The 21224-nt window shown below is 37.7% G+C and overlaps 2 protein-coding genes across 2 annotated transcripts; both read right to left on the bottom strand.

Annotated features, from left to right (window-relative positions):
• Window positions 1-333: 333 nt before the first annotated feature.
• Window positions 334-4877, bottom strand: vgll1l (vestigial like family member 1-like). The gene is made up of 4 exons (XM_080308256.1): window positions 3649-4877; window positions 2705-2907; window positions 2252-2608; window positions 334-1207 (listed from the first exon to the last, which is right to left on the bottom strand). The coding sequence occupies exons 2-4, from the start codon at window positions 2892-2894 to the stop codon at window positions 1170-1172; spliced, it is 585 nt and encodes a 194-aa protein (XP_080164382.1). The 5' UTR covers window positions 2895-2907; window positions 3649-4877; the 3' UTR covers window positions 334-1169.
• On the bottom strand, window positions 4276-16249 carry adgrg4a (adhesion G protein-coupled receptor G4a). Its single transcript, XM_026180567.2, has 29 exons — window positions 16014-16249; window positions 15786-15906; window positions 14930-15550; window positions 13791-13888; window positions 13654-13712; window positions 13384-13429; window positions 13152-13189; window positions 12913-13061; window positions 12650-12694; window positions 12433-12504; window positions 12003-12085; window positions 11845-11915; window positions 11727-11754; window positions 11581-11603; window positions 11294-11436; window positions 11093-11222; window positions 10216-10322; window positions 9908-10124; window positions 9633-9798; window positions 9141-9293; window positions 8044-8178; window positions 7915-7960; window positions 7645-7748; window positions 7237-7358; window positions 6438-6706; window positions 6104-6209; window positions 5534-5814; window positions 5132-5233; window positions 4276-5023 (listed from the first exon to the last, which is right to left on the bottom strand). The coding sequence occupies exons 2-29, from the start codon at window positions 15859-15861 to the stop codon at window positions 4935-4937; spliced, it is 3579 nt and encodes a 1192-aa protein (XP_026036352.1). The 5' UTR covers window positions 15862-15906; window positions 16014-16249; the 3' UTR covers window positions 4276-4934.
• Window positions 16250-21224: the final 4975 nt, after the last annotated feature.

Consider the following 21224-nt stretch of genomic DNA (forward strand, 5'->3'; position numbering starts at 1 on the left):
GGTCTTTTCTGTGGAGTTTGCATGTGACCCTGTGTGTGTGTGGGTTATCTCTGGGTACTCTGGCTTCCTCCCACAGTCCAAAGACATGCAGTTAGTGGGGACAGGTTAACTGGAAACTGTAAATTGCCCATAGGTGTGAGTGCGAATGGTTGTCTGTGTCTATGTGTTAGCCCTGCGACAGACTGGTGACCTGTGCAGGGTGCACCCTGCCTCTCGCACCGAGACAGCTGGGATAGGCTCCAGTCCCCCCACAGCCCTCATAAGGATAAAGGGGATGGATGGATAATACTTTTTGTGATATGAACTAATGTTTAAGTAAATCAGAAGCAGCAGTTGAAGAAATATTCACATCATTTATTAAAGTACAAGTAGCTGTAGTAGTTGTAATTAAAAGTCATACAACTTATATTTAAGTAAAACAACACAAATATAATAACAAATGTTCTTTAAAGAATCAAAGTTTAAGTTCATTATTTGGGTAAATGCTCTTGCAAAAGCCATAAAACATGCCAAAAGGTGTCAGCATTGTTCATTTTACACGATTATCTGTTGCATGATCGTTATTTTTCAAACCAGAATGAAAATATTATGTCTGTTTAACATTGGATGATATCTGAGAGTTTTATTTGTCTACTGTGTAAATCTGATTTCTTGTTACACCATCAGACACCTTACCTTGACAGTATTACAGAAAATATGTAATTATTACAGTACATTATCCTTCATTCGTCTGTTCCTATGTACATAAAATATTTTCACTTCAACTAAAGGTCCAATCCAAACAAACTTTAATTGATTAATTAGAAGTTATGTCAAAATCTTACATTTACAACATGTTCATTCTTAATACTGGCCTATTTACTGAAGTATGCCCGCAAACAAATGAAAGAGAAAGCCTTCATTCAACTCCACCACAAACAGAGCAGCAGCACATACAGTGCTCTGGAATGACGGACTTGAAGAACCAGTTTGTCAGAGACTGTTCTTTTTTAGAAAGATTATTCCAGTTACTACATGCTAAGGCACTGAGGTCATTTCGCACAGCTTTTTCCTCTCAGTTCGTTCTCAGATGATCCTTGCAGGCCCGTCGAACAAGTACAAACGGCTACAGAAAGACAGGTAGCTTTACAGAGCCACAGGTTCACAGAGTAGATGAAGCTGTTTTCCCTTCAGTACCAGTGCAAGTCCTTCTTTTCCAGATGCCGTCCTGAAAAACGGAGGACAAATGCTTAGTTCTAAAGGATGTGCAAAATGAAGTATGTTCAGTAAAATGTTGCTGCAATATATAATGTGATAAATTTATATGTGTTTTATTTTTAACAGAGAAGCAATTTTTATAATAAAGTGCACAAAACTCTTAAGTGCTACAAGTAAGGAAGCTATAATATTAAGTGTCAGCTTTTTGGGGTTTAAAAAACTCCAAAAACAATTAGACTTTTGTAGTATAATAACCTCTATAATAATCTCTGGCACATCTGCAGACCTCCACAGTAGTCACCTTCTTAATAAATAATTCGTATTAAATGTGGATCAGGTGTTCTGTTATGGGAATATAAAGCATGCTTCCTTTCCTGTGAATTCAACTGTATCAGAGATAATTTAAGAATACTAATGATACTGATTTAATGTGTTAACTTCATTTTTCTTGTTTTGTTTTGGCTGTCGCTTTTTTCTCGGTTATAAAATAGCCCAAATGCCATTCAAGCATGTAAGCTTTACATTTTAAGTTGAGGGACTGGGGGAAACTAGTGAAATGAAGTATTTTTACTTATATTCCTGAATACATGCCAAAATCCAAAATACTGGAACCTGTTAAAAAAGAATGGAACAGTGCAATTTGGAATAGATCATGAAAATAATGCAAAGATGCCACAAAACTGCACTGATCATAAAGAGACTTGAAATCTCCTTCTGAACCACAGAAGACAGTTTACAGCCATTACAATCATCTTAAATAAGTGAAAATCTTAAATCCTCTAATCAGAAAACATTAAGTATGTCAATTCAAAGTATTTAATTGCTCCTGTGAGTGCAGTAATTTTTAAGTTTTTAATTGGCTACTCTAACTAATTATTATTGCAACCTGTCTTTCTCTGAATTTACTTTTATACTTCCTTATATTTTTTTTTTTGAACCTCTTAGGGATTTTTTTTAACCTTATTCTAAGACAATTCTCTATCCAAGAAGGATTTCTATCATTTTCCTGTGTGGAAGCTTTTGTAAACATTCTGGTTTACAGCTGCAGAATTACCAGGTTCAAAGGCTACAGCAGGGTCCACAGACTCTCTAAACCCTTGAGGTATTGTCCAGCTGGGAAGGAGCTCGGGCTTGGAACTGGAGGCAACTGGTCCCATTTCACCCCGGTCGCTGTGCAGTAGATTGAGGAGGGATGAGGCATACTGCTGACCAGTGAGACTTAACCCATCTGGGGACAGGGAGTATGCAATTGATGACAACCCTGGGCCCTCTCCTGCCCTGGTAGGGAATGTAGACCAGGAGCTAGAAGTATTGTTTGGAGTGGTGATGGTCAGCAGACGTGATGCAGGGGAGACCTGTGACATTGAGTAGGAGTCAATAGCAATGCCCTGACAAGCGCTTGCTGTGTCCTCTGTAGGGACAAAGACAGACAGTCAAAGAATGAAGATAAAACTGGCTGACTCTGCTGTTAGAGTGAGGCCATGTAGTGTTAAGTTTATACTCTCACCCAGTTTAATAGTTTTAGAGTGTTTCTTTGTCTTTATTGCTGATTCCTTAGCACTGTAATCTTTCTTGAGAGCACGGTTGAAGTGAGCATCCACCATGCTGTTAATGTCCCCCTGGAAGTATGTCAGGATGACGAAGTTGGAGTGCTGCTCCACGCTAACAGCGATCGGACTGTCTGTTCTGCTCTCCATGGGTCAGCTGTGACTGGTGAACAGATAATACATAATTTTGATTTATTTACAAACAAAAGGAACTCAAAACCTTATGAGCGTTTAGAGAATGAAAAAGCTTATATATGTTAGTATCATTGTAAAGCTTAAAAACCTATTTTCACTTTATTTATTTTATTACATTCACGTACATTATATACTTAACACTGACAGATATATTACATCCTATCTGCTCATTTTTTTAAACCACAAGCACGCTTATTTAATATTAAGATCACAGAAATAAAAAGGCCAAAAGGTCCTCCTGCTGCCCTATGACTCACACCACGCACTGCTGTGATGATGATTAACATGTAAAAACATTCAACACAAATAGCAAGATTGGAAAGGACACCTAAATTTAAAATTTAGGGTTCATAAATGATAACAAGTAATGCACCAAAACAAAATCAATGCACTGAATGACAATAATAATAATAAAAATTAAAACAAAAACACATATCACTTGATATGATACTTGGTAGTAAGAAATATATAAACTATACATGTGCAATCAAAAATGTCAAAATCAGGGGGCTGAAATGCTTAATAATGCATATGGGTTGTTAAAAAAAAAGTCAGTCAGTGTAGCTTAAAAGTATCAAAGATTGAGATAAACATACAGTATAAAAACCTCATTCAACCTGTTGTGAGAACAGGAAGAATAACTTCCATGTAAGAAGACTGAACTAATAAAAACGTTTCACTTATATTTTTAGTAACTTCTTTCTCTTACCTGACCTGATGATGACCAAAGGTGAGCAAGGACTGCAGCCTAGCATTGACTGGTTGATCAAAGTAATGATGAGCAGCAATTGGAAAAAAAAAAATGTCGTTTGGCTTTTGTCTATTTGATTCCAAGAACCAACGCCAGGCGTTTGGTCTTTTTCTTTTCTGCTTAAGACAAAACGTTCCCCTCGCAGAGCCTCTAAAGTTACTGGATGTGGTAGCCTGGGTGGGCGTGTGAGCACTCATGAACACACAGAGCTATGAACAGAATGCTATCGAGCAGGTTTCCTCAGAACCTGAACGACAAGCTATTAAAACATTATGCAGTCCAAGTTTCAAAAAGGGTTTTGAGTTTAACTGTAGCTTGTAAGTGACCTGAGCTTTAGGTTTCCCAGTTAACACATCAGGCAGCAGAAAAATCTAACTTTAATTCATTTTTCAAATCATACCAGTGAATTTCATAGATCACTTAGATGGAGCTCTCTGCCCTCTAAAAATAAAAGCAAAATCTGTGTAAGTTTAGTTCGTGCTGCCATTTCGACTGTCAGAGAAACACAAGACTATCATCAGAACGCAATGTTTAAACTATGTACACAATCTGTGTACAAGCTAAACTAAATCATAGCCATTTCTATTTATTTAAACAAGGAGACGTGCTCAGTTTTATTTCATTTTAGTTAAAGAATAAAATTACGTCATAGGTTAAATCTCGTCTTGCATGCACAGAGCTAAACTGTCATTATACAGTGGTAAGCCGTGACAAATCCTGTATAGGATATCAGAAAATATACTCTAAGAAGTCAGCTAAATCCCTATTACATTACAATCCTATTGAAATTAACCTTAAAAACGACTTTTACGCTCCAATATTTGCATGACATTTAAATGGATAATAATCGAGTGTGCAGAACATTACATTTTGCTTTGTTACAAAGAAAGATTTCTTAAACAGCACTACAATGCATGGATGTGAAAATGAATCATTTTAACCTTTAAAATGAATTTTACGGCTTTTACACGTTTACTGATTTCTAATGGATTTTTACTTTCTGCATCAAAGCAGTGCTTAATTTTCATGACCGAGTTTAAGTGATGGCTTTGGACCCATTTTCTCCGTGAAGCTGAGACATATTTCAGCTTTCCCTGCACATTAGTTGCACTGGGGAGTTTGTCTTTGAACCTTTTGCTTTCTGTTTGTAATTCAACAACGGAAAACTTTGAAGAATTCATCCAGATGTCCACTCATGCCCCCTGGTGTTGGTTTACTGCTGCTGCTGCTGAGGAGCCAGAAACCTACTGAGAGCTGCCAGAAGTGACCGAATCCGAGTTAACGAGATTCTTCTTTTTGCATCGGTCACCGACTGTCACAGAGCGGCTCCAGTCTGAACACGGAAGGCAAGAAATACAAAAAACTGCATCTTGAAAATGCTTCCTATCAACCATGTGGCTATTATGCTGCAGTGTTGTTATATGTCAAAATGAACTGCTACCTGAGTATTCACGGAGTCTAAAACGTCCACAGCACAGGTGGATTCTCCACTGTTTCCTCACATTTTCCTTCATCAGGCAGTGGAACAAAAACACAAAGAAGCCTTGATGAAAAAAACAAAACAAAAGAAGAATAACAGTGACGTTCAATTGCACTCAGTTTGACATTAAAAATGATATAAATTTGTGTTTTAGTTCATCTTTTTCTCTTAGCCTTGACAACACTCTTAAGGATTTCTTAACACTTGTACTAATTCTAAAAAGAAAAATCTTTGTGAGATGAGAAAACCCTAACAAAATTATAAAATCACTGGAATTTAGGAAAAATGCTTACAGAAGCAATGGAAATTAGTTACACTTGTGCAGCTAGTATCAAGTTAATAGCAACTACAACTCAGTCTTACCCTGCAAACTGTTGAGGAAAACGAACAGGTACACCAGGACTACTCTGGCAGGCCCAAATGAAAAAAAGCCAATTGACCACGTGAGGCCTAACAGAACCGTGAGACTGGCAACCGCCTTCAAGTCCAGCACAGAGCCCTGGCTGTTTGCGGCAAGCTTATTTGCCCCAATCCGTTTAATTTGGATCAGAACCATGATGAAGACAGACATGTTGCACAACAAGGTCAGACCAATAAATGCCACCACTGTCACAAAGAAGACAATGTCATTCTGTATCCAACAGCTGTAGGAAGAGAGGGAGAATTAGATAAGTCAAAATGCAATTTAAACAGTGAGCTATAGCAATCCCATCAATGCCATTAACTTAGCCAAGCTTCTACTGTGAGACGACTAGTTCATCAACTCAAACGCACATAATAAATTGGACACAGCAGCGTCATTATTTTTATATTTTGCATTCATCCATACAAACTAACCAGTGCAAATTAGCACTCTCTTGATTTGTTTATTAGACTAATTACATTTCTAATCCAGTATTCATATCAGTAATATTGCGGAACTGCAGTATTTACAATGCTTCAGTGGAATCAAGGACCATTTCAATTTCTTCATCAGCAAGACTGCCGTAGGCATCTTTATCTATGACCAGCACCAGGCTCACTATTACTGCAGGAATACCTGTGAGAAAACAATTCAACTTTATTCTGTTTGTCCATCCCAATTATTTTAATATGTCCTCTACAATTCCAACAACTGTAACTCCTTTCACAATAAACACATTTTATTATTTTGATCTAATTTAAGATTAGAATCACGATCCATTAATGTACCCAATGTGTCAGTTAAAGCCACCTGGCAGAGCAATTTTGTTTCTACAGAAAGGGGCACATAGAAATGTTTCCTTACCCCATCCTATAATACAGAACTTGAGGATATAAGAGGGGATATATGTGTTGAAGACTTTGACCAATGCGAGATACATGTGCACAGCTTCCAGGCCCATCCACGTGAAGGAGGCCAACATGAAATAGTGGAGCGTTGCAGCAGTAGCAATACAAAGAGCATAATTGGAGAAAGATGAGAGCCAAGTGTTTAGAAGGAAGAGCATGCTCAGCCCCTGCAGTGCAGATGACAGGTTGATGAGTATCTTAGATGGGTAATCTTGTCGCAGCTTCCTGTAGTAAATAAATGGATAATGAGACCACAGTGCAGACTGATGCTTTAAAAGTCACTCCAAAATTATCACTGTGTACTACAGATTTTCTTATCTACATGATTTCAGTATATACAGACATTTCCATACACTCATTATGAGCACGACTGTTATGTTAATTTGGGTAACTTCTGGGCTTTTAATGATTTCTTTGGAATGACTGTACACCACAAGTTTAAGAACTACCAGCCAATCATGATCAATAACAAGAAGCTGATATGTCTTGAATTCGACATTGTAGAACCTTCAGAATCACTCACATTGGTGTTGTTTTGTAAAGTCATCAAAGATGTACGCTGTACAATCATTTCACCCTGGAAAAAAAAGCACTTCAAAGAAATAATTAGAAGGCCCAAAATACCATGAAATCTGTGCCCACGATCAGTGTATGGAAACTTCTGACCACAAATGTAGGTGGCCATAGACTTTTCATATGCTCAAATCTATTTCAATGCAAAGTCAGTAGTTGTAGCATCAGTATCAGTGACTTACTCAAAAATAAGGTAGGTGAGTAGAGTGAGGCCCAGAAAGATGGAGGATATACCACATCCAATATATGATACCACTGTCAGAATCTGTTCATTAACCTTACTGAAAGGAGTTCTTTCGACATTCTGAAACACAAAAAGTACAAAACCTAAACGCTGGCATCGCCTACAGTGGCATCAAGAAGACACAGGCACGGAGAGCAGGGCTTTACCTCTCACAGCTATTGGAAAACTAATAATATGACAACAACTTTATTTTTACACATGGTGACTTTAATACCACTATCTCACATTGCTGGCAGAAAAATACCCATGCAGCCAGCACTGACCAGATTGCACACAGTATGTTGGCGCCTGTAGGAGTTTGTTTTCTAGTTAAATCTATAAAACAAAAAACAGACCAATGACTCACCAGGAGCACAGCAAAATGTGTGAGGTGATCACAGAGACAACTGGTCTGATATGGAGAAATACTCTCGGTTTCACAGCCGCTGCTGTTCCAACCACCCCGCCCACCTGACACACACACACACCAGCAAAGATTCACCCACACATGCACACAAACACAAATCTTTTTATCAACAGATGCACAGCTTCAAAAGTTTTGAAAGCTTTATTAAATTTAGGGGTTTGGAGTTACAGTCAATCAACTAAATCCAATAATAAAGAATTTTTGACTCACCATTCTTATAAAAATCCCAAAACATGCATTGTACTTTGTCCCGTGGCTGTAAATATCGAGAAGTAGAATGATATTAGAGTCCCATACACTTTCATATCACTCACAAACTGAACAGCACTTGTTTGTCACCTTTGTAGGAATTTGATGACTGAAGGTCACCACTACTCGATCTTCCAGGTTCATGATTTTGCTGTCATTGATGCTGGCAGATACTACATATGAGTTCAACGTCCAGTTGCTCTGCGCATTGTTTATGTCCAGGTCCTATTTAAAATAAAATGGCCAGCACATCAACAACCAGATTAATGAATCGTAGTAAGCAACAACAGTGGGGCCATGGTTTTGTAAAGGCCATTGAAGATGTACTAAATTCTTAATTTAATTTGTAAATATAGAAATATGTAGAGTTCTGCCACTGAGATCATGTGCTTTCAACTGGTTTACTCTAACAATATGTGTATGAACTCAACTGGTTTCACAACTTAACACCTTCCTGCTGTCCAGTAAAAGGAACTGCTGTTATTTTGATTCCAGTTCCAACCAGATCATGCCAGTTTTACCCAGGATGACAGAGCCATGCAGGTCCACCATGCACCAGTAAAACTGCATCCGATTGCACTTCCCACTTGTGTGTGTGTGGGAGGGGGGGGGGGGGGGGGGGGGGGGGGTAGTGTTCTGTAGAATCAAGCTAAGCCTGCAAAATAAGCTATACTGTAGATTAAACTGATAATGTGTTTGTAGGGTAAACATCAAGTCGAGAACCCGTGGATAAAGTTAGTATGAAAAGTGTAAAAGGGAAATAACTAATCTGACCCTATCCAAAGATAGCAGAATCTAGCTATCTCTCTTATGTGATGGTAAAGAAAAAAATGGTTGTCTGGCACCACAGGGGGTCACTGCATCCAGCCAAGAAGTTATGTGGCACTTAATATCCCTGTGAAACCTCAAATTTACCCTATTACAGTAAGCCAGATATATTTTTTTTGATTTTCTCTAGTTAGTTACAGTTGTGAGTGGTTGTGTTATGTGTTTTTATGCAACGCTAGGTTTATTTTCTCCTCGCTCCAGCTTTATGGATTTATAGAGATTTCAAAAACAAAGCAACCTTTCCAAAGTCGAAGTTGTAAATATTACACCTAATAAACTGTAGATTTTTGAAGAAGAAAGAATAACAAGAACAACAATTAACAAACAATGTAACAAATAGCACGGGAAGAATACAGTACCTGAAAAAGCTCGTGTGTTCCATAAAACTGAAACTGAACACGAGTTGTATTTCTCCCTCCAGTAGGGAAAAAATCATTGAGTGCAGAAGGCAAAGAGATTGTTGCATTTGCTGTGGGATGTGGTTTATTCACAAAGCCCTGGTCGACAAACATCTGAGAAAGAAAAATAAAACAGGGTCACATTGCTGCACACTGCTTTAAAACTGCCTGTATGGATCATGGAGCTTTTCCTGTTAAAACCCAATCTGCCATGACTGCTTGAGGCCACAATATCTGTTTGCCAGAACAATCACCTGTGTTTTCAAGGGCATTATTGCAACTAAATCTATCCTATAAGCAGTCAGGTGGAAACTGTTTTTGTTTTTCGCATTGAGTTAATACAAATATAGCACTTCATTTACTTTAACATATTTTATAACTTCTGTAATTAAGGGAAATTTCTAATATGTCAAATTCACTTCCCTCTTCATTAGAGCATTTCCAACCTCTCACCTCAGGGCTCTTAGTTGGTGAAACAATTGATGCACCAAAGGTGAGACCACTGAATTCCTCTGGATCCACATTGATCATGGAAAATCCCAGTGGGGGAGCGGTTAAATTAGCAGATTCACCTTGGAATATCATATTATCCGCCATCCTGTCTGTCAGATTGAGGAAACTTTTTGCAAGGAAGAAAAGAATTTAGATTAGCATGTAAATAAGAACTGGATTCAGAAATGCACAGCTCATCAAACTTGGGCAGGAGTCACACTTTCATTTTTCCTTACGTGTTTGAAACCGGAGTAACATCAGTGTTGGAAAGCAGAATATCAGAAACAATAGTGACGATGTTGGCTCCAACCGCAGAGTTAACGATGCTTTCATCGACTACTTCACTGAGCTTTTCCACCACAGATTCCAGGTGAGAAGGCGAGAGCTCCGAGCTATTGCCTAACTGAATAACTACAAGGTCCTGAATCACCACCACAACCTCAGCCGCATTACCTGGAAATCATCAACACCAGAGGGTTTTTTGGCTTGTGTTGAAGTTGTGAAGAAATGGGAATAAAAACAGACTGCACGTCGATCCTCTTACCAGGAGTGACAGTGATATTGTTAAGGTCCGATATTGATAGATGTTGGTGGCAGTTCTTCATGTTAGGATCAGCCCATCTGGTCGTGTCAGTTTCAATGTCTAACTTACTAAACAGACCAGAGAATTGAAGGGAGGAGGAAATAATAAAAAGAGAACATCAAACATCTTTATGGTCTGATCTAATTGAAGTTGTTGCACAAAGTCGCACTGTATCTATATCTTGGCTTCTGGAAGAAAAAAGAAAGAAGAAGAAAAAACAACCCTGTCCTGGGCCAATAATGATTTTAATAAACGTTAGCGTAATCTTAATGTTTCACTAAGAGATCATAAAATTGATTACCCCTATTACACAGTCATTTCCGTGTCGTGATAATGCAATCATTGAAGCATAAAAAACTGAGGTTTGTCATTACACTAATAATCAACTTAAAGGAAATTGATTTTTTTTTTCAGATTGAGCTGTGGGCTGGCAGGGATCCGTCAGTTTTACGTCTGTGGGGTCAGAATTGCACATGGTGTGGGTGGAGTAGCTGGAACAGGGCATTATATGAGAAGCTTTCCTCATCTTGCTGAACTGTCTGTGTGCAGTTCTGACAAAGATCACAGAGATCTTAACGAGTTAAAAGAAAATAGAAATAACACCCTATTTTTCCCCATATTTCATTATCAAGATAAATTGATGTTTCATAGCTTGTCTAAAGCTTGTCTCATTGATAAACAAATATTAGCCTACTTTGTTATTATATGGGGGATATTGTGTAATTATCTCTTATATAGCAATAAAGCAGTCTAACAGTCTGATAAACAGTGCTATTAAAGCGTCATTGCCTCTGGTCAAATATTAAATCTGCCGATTAGGAATATGATGATGTCTTACCAGAGTCTGAAAGCTCTCTCTGATGTTGGCGTGATGCATCCCATTACTTGGATTCTTTGTGGAAATGTTTCAGGCCATATGTATTTTCCATAGATTGTGAAGCTAGTGTCTTCTGAACAGTTTTTTGGCACTGAAAAAAAAAATACTGTTAGTCTTCCATAACTTACCTAGGTTTTTGTTTGTACCAGAAATATAGCTCACCTATATGTCTGATCATCACTTCCACAGTTTGGATAATAATGGAGTGATTTTGATACTTTGACACCAAGGCAGCTTGAATTAGGATTTCAATTTCTGCCACAGTGTTTTTGTTGCATTCCTGAACATGGAAGGCACAGTAATATCTGATAATGAAATATGCAGTTAGTAGTTAGAGACACCGATTTTAACAAGTATTTCTGAATTTGAATATAAATGAAGTTGAATTACAGTATTACAGAAAACCAGACATAAATATATCTCTTTCTTCCATATTCATTGTCACTTACTGTTTTGGTTGGTCCTGAGAAATCTAAAGAAAGAAACAGAGACAGCTAAACGTAAATGGAGTCGTTCTTGTCTAATATTAAAATGGATTATACACCACTTTACTTTATAGGCCCTCTCTTGCTTCTATAGTTGAGCGCGTACTCACCATTAAATTGAAATAATGCTCCATGTTTCTATAAAATATTAGACAGACATATTTGTATGGCAAACATGTTAAAAGGGTCTAAAATGTGCAATAAAAATGAAGTTCTATTGCCACCCACCTGACAGCATTCTCTTTTATGTCAAGATTCAGTACACTCATCGTGTTATTCACCTCTAGCTGCTTTTTCACCTTTTGCCAAAAACAAAAGAAATTTGTTTAAACTGTTTTGCTTTTTTTTCTAAGTATCTTTCAAGTGCAATTATATTAGTGTTTTACCCATTTCTCAATGATATCCTTTGGATCCAAAGGGTTTCCAGTCATATTTAAGACCAAATCAACTCTAAAGAATTGATCTGGTTCTACAGCAGGAGGGAAAACAGTTAAACAGTTAATTCTACAATGTGTTTGAAAAACTGTAACTATTATGATTACTTGTGAAACTAAACTTTAAAAAAACACCTCTTAAACTCTCTCAATACTTTGTTGAAAGAAAGGAATTTAATCTGTGGGAATCTACATGAACATTGATGTGAACATTTTATTGTTTAACAGGGTCCTTGTGCAGATCGCCCATCATCTGATTTCATTCAGTGATTTATTTGAATGGACATTTTGTGATATAACAAAGTAAACAGTTGAACCTGTTTACTGAAGAAACAAATCGAATTCATAAATGTGATTTATGTGAGTCGTGCAGTGAACTGACCAGCAGTGTCATTGACATGCAAAGGCTCTCTGGTCGTTGGATGAACTGATGGACTGAGAGTTGGCGTTGTCTCTGCAAATTTAAGTGACATGTTTATAACAAAGCTTGTGGGGAATGTCTTGCAGACTTTGCTTCACATGACAAAACATATTTCCTGCAATAGATTTAGACAATGCACTTCTAATTGTTAGATTTTTACAGGCAGGTGTATCGATACCGGAGCTGACAGTTGGTGCAGGTTCTGTCGAATTGGAGAATTGCTCTGAAAGGAAAAAGAAAGAAAGCTTTAAGTACAATTAGATGTATTTAGAATTGCAGGAATGTGCACTGGTTCTAATTATGCCTGTGGGTGTGAAATATAAACACGTGGAAAGTTCATACATTATTATATTTTAGGCTAATCCAGTAGTGCACTAAAGTACAAAAGAAGGTTATTTTACATGCATGTGTGTGTGAGCGAACTATGCAGAGTATACTCACCTACAGGAAGTACAACAATGTCGTTGCCCTGAACTGACAGATTAAGGAAGTTTAAAGGGGAGCGCAAACTAAGCAATGCTGTAATCTCTGTCTGAACCACTTCAACATCAGCAGGAGGATTCACATGTATGTGCACTTCACAGCTGAAGCTAGAAATAAATCCAAAATACATGAGCTTGTTTGCAGCCGTGTAATTTGTGATTCTCTCTTGTTTTTTCGAGGTTTTTATTAAATCTTACCAGCTGTCACAGATTGTGTTTGATAACAGTTCCAATTCCTGAAAATAACAGAAATTTTTCAGAACTTTAGTGGAAAGTTATGTGGTTTCATTTGCTTATTTGTCTCATGACAGATATCAGGGTTTGTGTAGGACGATTGCTTCCTTAGAAAAATAAAGACTTTCATTTATTCATTAATTAGTTTATTTTTGGAGAACATTACTGATTCTTTCCACTGAAAATCAAATTGTACCTGGTCTTTGTCTAGAGTAGCAGAATCATTAACTATGGGGCAGCTACTGCTGGATGGGAACAGAGAGAACAGAAATTAGAGACAGGAGAGTCAAGAACAGCTGTTATAATTAGCAAACATTTAGAATGAAAGCATTTCTATTATTAAACTAAAGGGCCATGCTCAAACACAAATTTGAGATACTTGTATGTCATTTATTTATTTAGTAGTTTTGCGTTCTGCGTTTTTAGGTGTACTGAGAGAAAGATTAGCTTTGAAAAAACATCTTACCAAGGGGATGACACTAAGATGCTATGGATAGATGTGTTTTTGTGGAAAATGCTTTCCAACTGGTAAAAGAGGACAGAGACAGTCAATTACTGTGATAGACAAATCTGGGTATTTGCATTCAGGCAAGTTTTTCTTACCCAGATTTTAGAGATTTCCTCCAGTGACAACAAAAGATTTCCCGGGTTTAACGTGTTAAATATGCACGTCTCCATTTTGACTGTGTAGAATGACCATGCTAAAAAAATATAGAAAGAAGAACAAATGAACTGTTATTATCTTAAATAGTTTACTAACTGCAATATTATCCCCCCTCTCATTTAAATAATACATAATTTTAATGTAGTGTTATGTAAGTTAGTTTAAGACTTATCAAAACATTTCAACAATATCAGAATCTTAGGAAAAAACATTTTTAATAAGTTCAAACTGTTATTAACTTTGTCATGAGCAATCTCACAATGCCTTGTGGATAATTTTCTGTTTACTAAACTTTATTTAAAATATCCAACATTTGGAATATCATCCACCCATTTTCATATTTGCTATAAGGACCCAGCCTAGCCCAGCAGATTTTGAGTGAGAGCGGAGGTACATCCTGCACACGATGCTATCACAACTCTAACATAGAGCGACGGACAAAGATTTGAGCTCACATTCACCAATAGCCATTTTAAAATTAACCCAACATGCATGTCTTTGGAATGTGGGAGGAAGCCAGAGCACCTGGAAAGAACCCATGCAGGCTTAGGAAAACAAACAAACTCCACAGAGACTAATCTTTAACAGGCCAGCAGGTGAAAAACTGGAATTTTTATCTTGTAAGGTGAAAAGTCCCAGAATAAATAAATGCCATCTTTGACATTTCAGCCTAAGACACCAAAACCGACTGAGGACCATGAATGCATCATCAAGGCTATCTGAACACCACTCTAAGAGTTTACAGATGGGCAGACTGATATATTTTCCCATAATGTCTTGCTCCAAAATCTCCACAACACAACAGCTCAAAGTGCTGCATATGAAATAATGTAAAACACACAGAGGAAAGTTTCCCAAAAAATATTTTATCATCTGAAGACTGAAAATATCTTAAGAAAGTTACACTGAGAAAACATTATCTTTAAACTTGTGAGTCATGTTTCATAAGAATATATTTCAGAATATGAATTTTAGGCTTGCTTATGTTGCTGGGAAGTTCCCTGTTAGCTAGAAAACTGTGCATAGTCCAAACTAGATGACTGTGAAATGCAAAAATAAAAGCCCATAATGTATTTACCACAGTGTAGGTTGATGCTGGGCTCAGGGGGGCAGCTATAGGTCCACTGCTTTAGGTCCCAGCTCACCAAATCCCCATCTGTACAGTTCAGGTTTTTCAGTTCTTCAAGGCTCCATTCTCTGGCCCACATCCGAAACAGAGCTATCTCACCTACCAAGTTAGTGCCAGTCTCCGGTTGGATTTCACCATTTGCGTTTACATAATGAGACACACCAAGAGTGAGAGTGCCGTTTTTGGACAGTTGCTGGCTTGTTGTTAGACATATTTCAATCAGAAAGGTACTGTTGATGGAGATCCTTAGTCGCTGAGCTTGCCCCGACCAGGTAAGACAGACAGAGTGCCACTCATTCACTGTAAGATTATTTTCATATTGCCACTCATGTCCGAACAACTTTACGAATAGTTTTCCATTTTTGCCTCCAAGACCCAGCTCCGTCTCTCTGTTTCCTGGAGCTTTGTATTCAAAACCTGTCCAGTCTGCTGAAATGGTGCGACGTAAACTCATGCACACACTGAGCTCCCTGAGGGCTGGTACCGGAACCCCCGAGTGTAACTGCCACAAACACGGTTGGACTTGAAACACCAGCTTTTTACCCCACAGGCTGGTACTAGCAAAGGCTGCTGAGATTAAGACATGGGAAGAAATTACAGAGATGGAAAAAAAATATAAAAAGACAGAATACAGAAGATATATAGTAAATTAAATCCCCCCCCCCCTAATCACTCACAGTTCATTTTTATTTAAGTTTAAATATCAACTTTCCCAAAAGACGAAATACATTTTTTAATTATTTTGTTTATACACATATTATTTTATGACACAATATACAATATTTTGAATTTTTTTTTCTCTTACTTGAACCCAGAGGACAAGCTGACATAAATATACAGAAACAGATGGCCAGAGAAGACAGACTTTTGATTGAGTTCATGGCAGCAGACGAAAACGGTTTCTGTGCGAGTCAAGTGGTCATCTGCTGAAGGGCGACAGTAACATTCATTCATTCACCTTAAAAAAAAACAACTCCCAAAATAAACAAAACAAATCCTACCAATAAACATACATGTGTGACGGAAAACTTACCATGGGCTCCTTGACGTGGTTGAAACCTAAAGATGAACTAGTTTTAAGCAAGCAGAGCCCTCAGACTGCTGGGCAACGTCACTTTTGACTCCATTAGACCTCCACACCCAATTCCCCGTATTTCGCCGAGTTACTCATTAATCGCAGGCAATAAACATGACTACCAAACAAAGCAATTTAAAACCCATGCCCACATGAAACGTGTGCAAAATAAGTGTTTTTTCTAAGCACATTTATTTCCCTTTTGTTCGATATGAGCACCGAGTTTAAGTGATATGCTGACAAAACTCAGAGGTCAAAAAGAAAGTCAGGAACAGTTTTCATTTAACATTCTTGTTTTGTGTGAACGTGCTGAGGAGATTCCTTCTGTCTAAATACATAATACTTTTATTTTAAGGGTTCCTTCATAAACTGATTTCCACATGTGAGTGAATATTTCTGTGAACTGTTCTGATGGATACGGAGACTGTGTTTCTAACGCAGGAGATTTGTTTTATAGACACAAAACATATTGTTGTCATTTTTAATTTCTTGTACAACCAGAATATTTCCAGGTTAATTATGTGAGTATGTTCGTGTGTGTATCTGTGTGCCTGTGCATAAATGCGTGTTTGATGTTATTGTACGTGTACTTTACAATTCTCTTCTAGTGATAACTCTTCAAACAAACCTAATTAGCTTTTCTGTGTGACACGTGCTCAGGCAGACACACGTGAAGTTCACAGTACAGCTTTCCTTTAAGCCTAAACAATTTAAATAATCTGTATATGTCAATATTGTCTTTTTTTCCATGAATGATCATATTCTTTTTATTCCATAATATCCTGCCATGCCGGTGAAACTGCTTGAACAAGAATGGACTTTAAATTGATGGCATTGCGTGTGCGTGTGTGTTCATACTGCCACCAAGTGGTCAAAAACTGTATCACTATTACATAGTTTGATATGACTTATTAGTAATCCTTGCATAATTCACAACCTAAGTCTTACCTTCTGCACGATGGGTGCGGTAGTAATATTCAAGATTTCATTCCAGCCTGGAAACTCTTTCAAACAAAAACAATACCTTTCTTTTAAATGTCTCTTAACAAAGCTCTTATTCATTCATTTTAATTCCCCTCCCTCCTCTTACCCTCCAGACAAGCCAAGTGGGTTCCCCAGAGGGAATTTAAGAAGGCAAGATGTGACGTCAGGTGTTCAGGTGAGGGGCTTCTATTCACTGGTCAGGTTTGGAAGCTCTCCTGCGTCACGAGTGATGTAAAATGACGGGGATTCCCAAACATCTTTTCCAAACATACCCTATGCTGAGCTGAGGGGAAACTTACTGAGAGACAGACCACAGCCTTGCTTATACCATCTTTAAATAAGTGATTATTCTACCAGAGATATATAGCCTGAACCTTACTGATCACTTGAAGTAAGTTTTTATATCTTATAATTGTTGACTGTTTTTTAAATCACCATGTGACATTGTCCTTATATTGTAAGTTATGCACTTTAGATTCTAACAGTCAGAAAACCATATACTTCTTATGGCTGAGATTTTTGTGTATCAGGAAGGTGCTTAACAGAGAAGATCATGGACATTTGCCTGGTTGAGGCTTGTTTCTATGCTGTTCTGCTCTTGGTAAGTCTGATATTTTTCCTTTAAGAGGTTTCTCAACTTTAACACTTTAATCCTCCTTCTATATTCTGTGATAAGAAACGAATTTATAGAATTCTAATGAGGTTAAAAGTCAATATTTTGTATGACTGGCTTTATTCTTCAGCACAGTCTGAACTCTCAAGCTTTCTTGTAATTCCCTTTTAGTAGACTTTAAGAATACTTCTCCAGGCTGCTTGAAGCTCTTTTTATTGTACTTGATCTTTATTCCATTCTCTGTCAAGATTATTCCACATTGTTTCTATAGGTAGTTTTTTTTAAGGCCTGTCATTTCTTCTTTGTTTTTGCCCTCCATTTGTCCTGTCCCTCAAATTTGCAAAGTTTTTGATTAACAGCTCTTTGGCAATCATCTGGTTGGTGCAAAAATACTAATACTTGACACATGAGACACTGAGGGACAAAACAGATTAGACTAGGAGAGGAAACACAAAAGGGAATTGACTAAATACTGCTTAAGAGACCCAACCCAAACCTTGGATATAGGATGTGACAAAATACAAACAGATACAGAAGATACTCACTGGCAACAACAAAAATATAAACAATACGACTTTTGTTGTATTGTTTCAAGAGAAACAATGATCAAAACCAAAAGGAGCCATGAACCTATAAAAAATCTCAAAATCCTACAAGGGCTGGACTCAAAATGAGTGAAAAGCACTTATTGCCAAAAGTCCTCCAGAAACAAGGAGACTTGTTTCTCAAGACCATTTCTTTTGCTTATTGGGACATCTGGACCTGTGGAGTCATTTAGTCCTGAAAGTGCTAGGTTTTATAGAAAAACAAGTGCAAAATGCTTACAGTACATATTAACTTCTTCACATTTTCCTTCTGTATTTTAACAGTATGCCGTTACTTTTGTAAAGCCTCTAAGCTCTTTCACTACTCACAATTTTAAATGTGTGTTTCTTCAGGTTTGCTGTGGGCTCGTGCAGTCTGAGCCCATCTGTGATCAGACAGAGTTCTTACACCCTAACGGCACTTGTGTTGCATGCCCTGCATGTGTGCCTGGAGAAGAGCTCTCAGAGGTAGCACACACACTCCTGTTTAAGCTACTGCTTGTTTTCTAGATGTGCTACTTCACTCCAGGTCTATAACACATGTGATTTTCAGGACTGTGGTTTTGGAGATGGTGGGGAAGGCGTCTGTATTCCATGTGAAGAAAGAAAGTTCAGTACAGAAACAGGTGTGACTCCCTGCAGAACATGCACCCAGTGCAGCCTGCTGAACCGCCTTGAGGAGACGGCATGCTCACCTACCAGTGACAGCCTGTGTGGACACTGCCTCCCGGGGTGAATTATTCGCACAGTATCAAAATAAACATAAGTCAAATTAGATATTGTGTTAAGCATATCATTGGGTTGTTTGTGCAGGTATTATGAACTCAGGAGCATGACTGGGGAAGTGGAGCTGCTGTGCTTACCTTGTTATAGTCATGACACAATCCATACAGAGTGTTTGCTATTGACATCGAAAGGTTTTAAAGCAGGTAAGGTCCCGAAACAGACAGCATAGCAGTATATGTTAACAGTTTTGTTGAGTGGTGATTGTTCAGAGATATGGTTAAGGAAAGGTTATCTGTGGTTCTTTTACAGAGAGCACCACCAACTCACCTAAAGAACATTTCAGAGACCCAGAAGAGAAGAGTGAGTTACTTCATATCATGAATAACTTTTTTATTAGTCTTGTAGTCACTTTTACCTGACTGCCTTTTTTCCCCCTAAGGAGTCAAAGAAGAAACGTTTTCAGTGGTCCTGATTGTTTCAGCAACAGCTTCCTTGATTTTCCTTCTTGCTTTGCTTCTTTGGGGTTTACACCTGACTGCTGAAAAATTCAGTAAGCCAGATCATGTTTCGGGTTTCTGCTACTTCTCCCCACCTATCTCTTGTTTACTCAACTAACATGGGATCATATGCACTTGTTGCAATTTTTAGAGCAAGTTCCTGTATATGCTTCCAAGCCTGAAGGAATATTATCTGCTGCCGACCTTCAGCACACACCTTTGTTCACCCATACAGACAGAGCAGCACAGCCAGAAGAGGCGCCCTCACAGATAGTTTCAGCTGAAAATCCAACAAGGTGCTTTGTGAATATTATAACATCCATGCCTTTCATTTATCTGTATCAGTCCAGATATAATCATTGTTGTCATTGTTTATTATAAACCTAGAGGTCTGTACTCCGTGAGCCATGAGAATTGGGTGCATCCTACTTCTATTGTGATTAATGTCACCACCAACATCAAGCCTTCCAGTCAGAATACAGACAGTATTACACAAGAACAGCAAAGCCTCATCACACAGGAGGTACAGTTTATACCTATAGCTACATCACTATCACACCTAGAGTCCACCTTTAGCAATGCCAAACTATAGGAACTTGAAATGTAGGAAGTTATATACTATATATTTTATGTATATTTCATGTACAAAATCATTTTTTTTAGTTTAGTTTAGTTTAGTTTAGTTTTTTGATAGTCAAAGTGTTACCTAACCATGAAGAAAACTTTGGTTTTGTTTCCTGATTTACTGAGATTTATGCCACGGGGACTTCTTTCTTCTTCCAAGAAATAAAGAACAAGACACAGAAAATTACTTACCAGAAATGACTTTTTTTCTTTTCTGGAACCAAAGCCTAAGATACTGCAAACAATTTCCCAGAAGATTAAAAAAAAAAATGCCTTTAAAATAAAATATTCCAAATAGTAATGATAGCAGGTTAATGAGCAGATCAGGACCCATTAACAGAGAATCACAGCTTTGTGTATGTATAATACCACTGCATGATATATGCAAGAGAAACACAGTATAATGACACATACAGTAATCAAGACTGACACTGTCAGTTAATCACTTTGAGATTAAAGTTTGATTGAATTCAGTATATTGACTCAGAATCTCACAATCCAAATGATTGAATTTATAATGATGTAAAACAGAAAAACACAAACATCTGGCTAACACTTTATTTTTTTTCTTACTTGATAATGACAACAAAGATTGATGCTCCTTTTTTATTCATTCAAAACATTTCAGTAATAAAACAGAGTTATATGTCAATGTATTTCACACATGTATAAATTGGGTGACTATCACATTACTACTTTTCTACTCTGTCGCTTTTATTATGTCACTATCAGATGGAACGACAATTGCAGGACATATGGGAGATCGCTGAAGGTATGTACGTCCCAAACCAGCCATTACAGCTGCATATATATATTTTATATATTTTATTTTATTTGTTTATTTTTTAATTCCCTGTTGTTCCTGGGATCTGCTGGAGCAGTTACTGCACTGAGTGCTCCGATTACCACTTCACCCCCCACATCTTCTTGAATTCTTCTCTCAGCTCTTAGGGTTTTTTAAACCTCTCGTGTTCCTTCTTCCTGATATTGCTATCATTCAGTATAGCTACATCTATTACTGTGGACATCTTCCTCTGTTTGTCCACCATTACTGTGTCTGGACAGTTAGCCATTACCAGTTTCTCCATCTATATCTGGAAGTCCCACAGGATCTTAGCTTGGACATTCGTGACCACCCAAG

The sequence above is a fragment of the Astatotilapia calliptera genome, chromosome 2 (assembly GCF_964374335.1).
Source record: "Astatotilapia calliptera chromosome 2, fAstCal68.1, whole genome shotgun sequence".
In the NCBI taxonomy this organism is placed as follows: Eukaryota; Metazoa; Chordata; class Actinopteri; order Cichliformes; family Cichlidae; genus Astatotilapia; species Astatotilapia calliptera.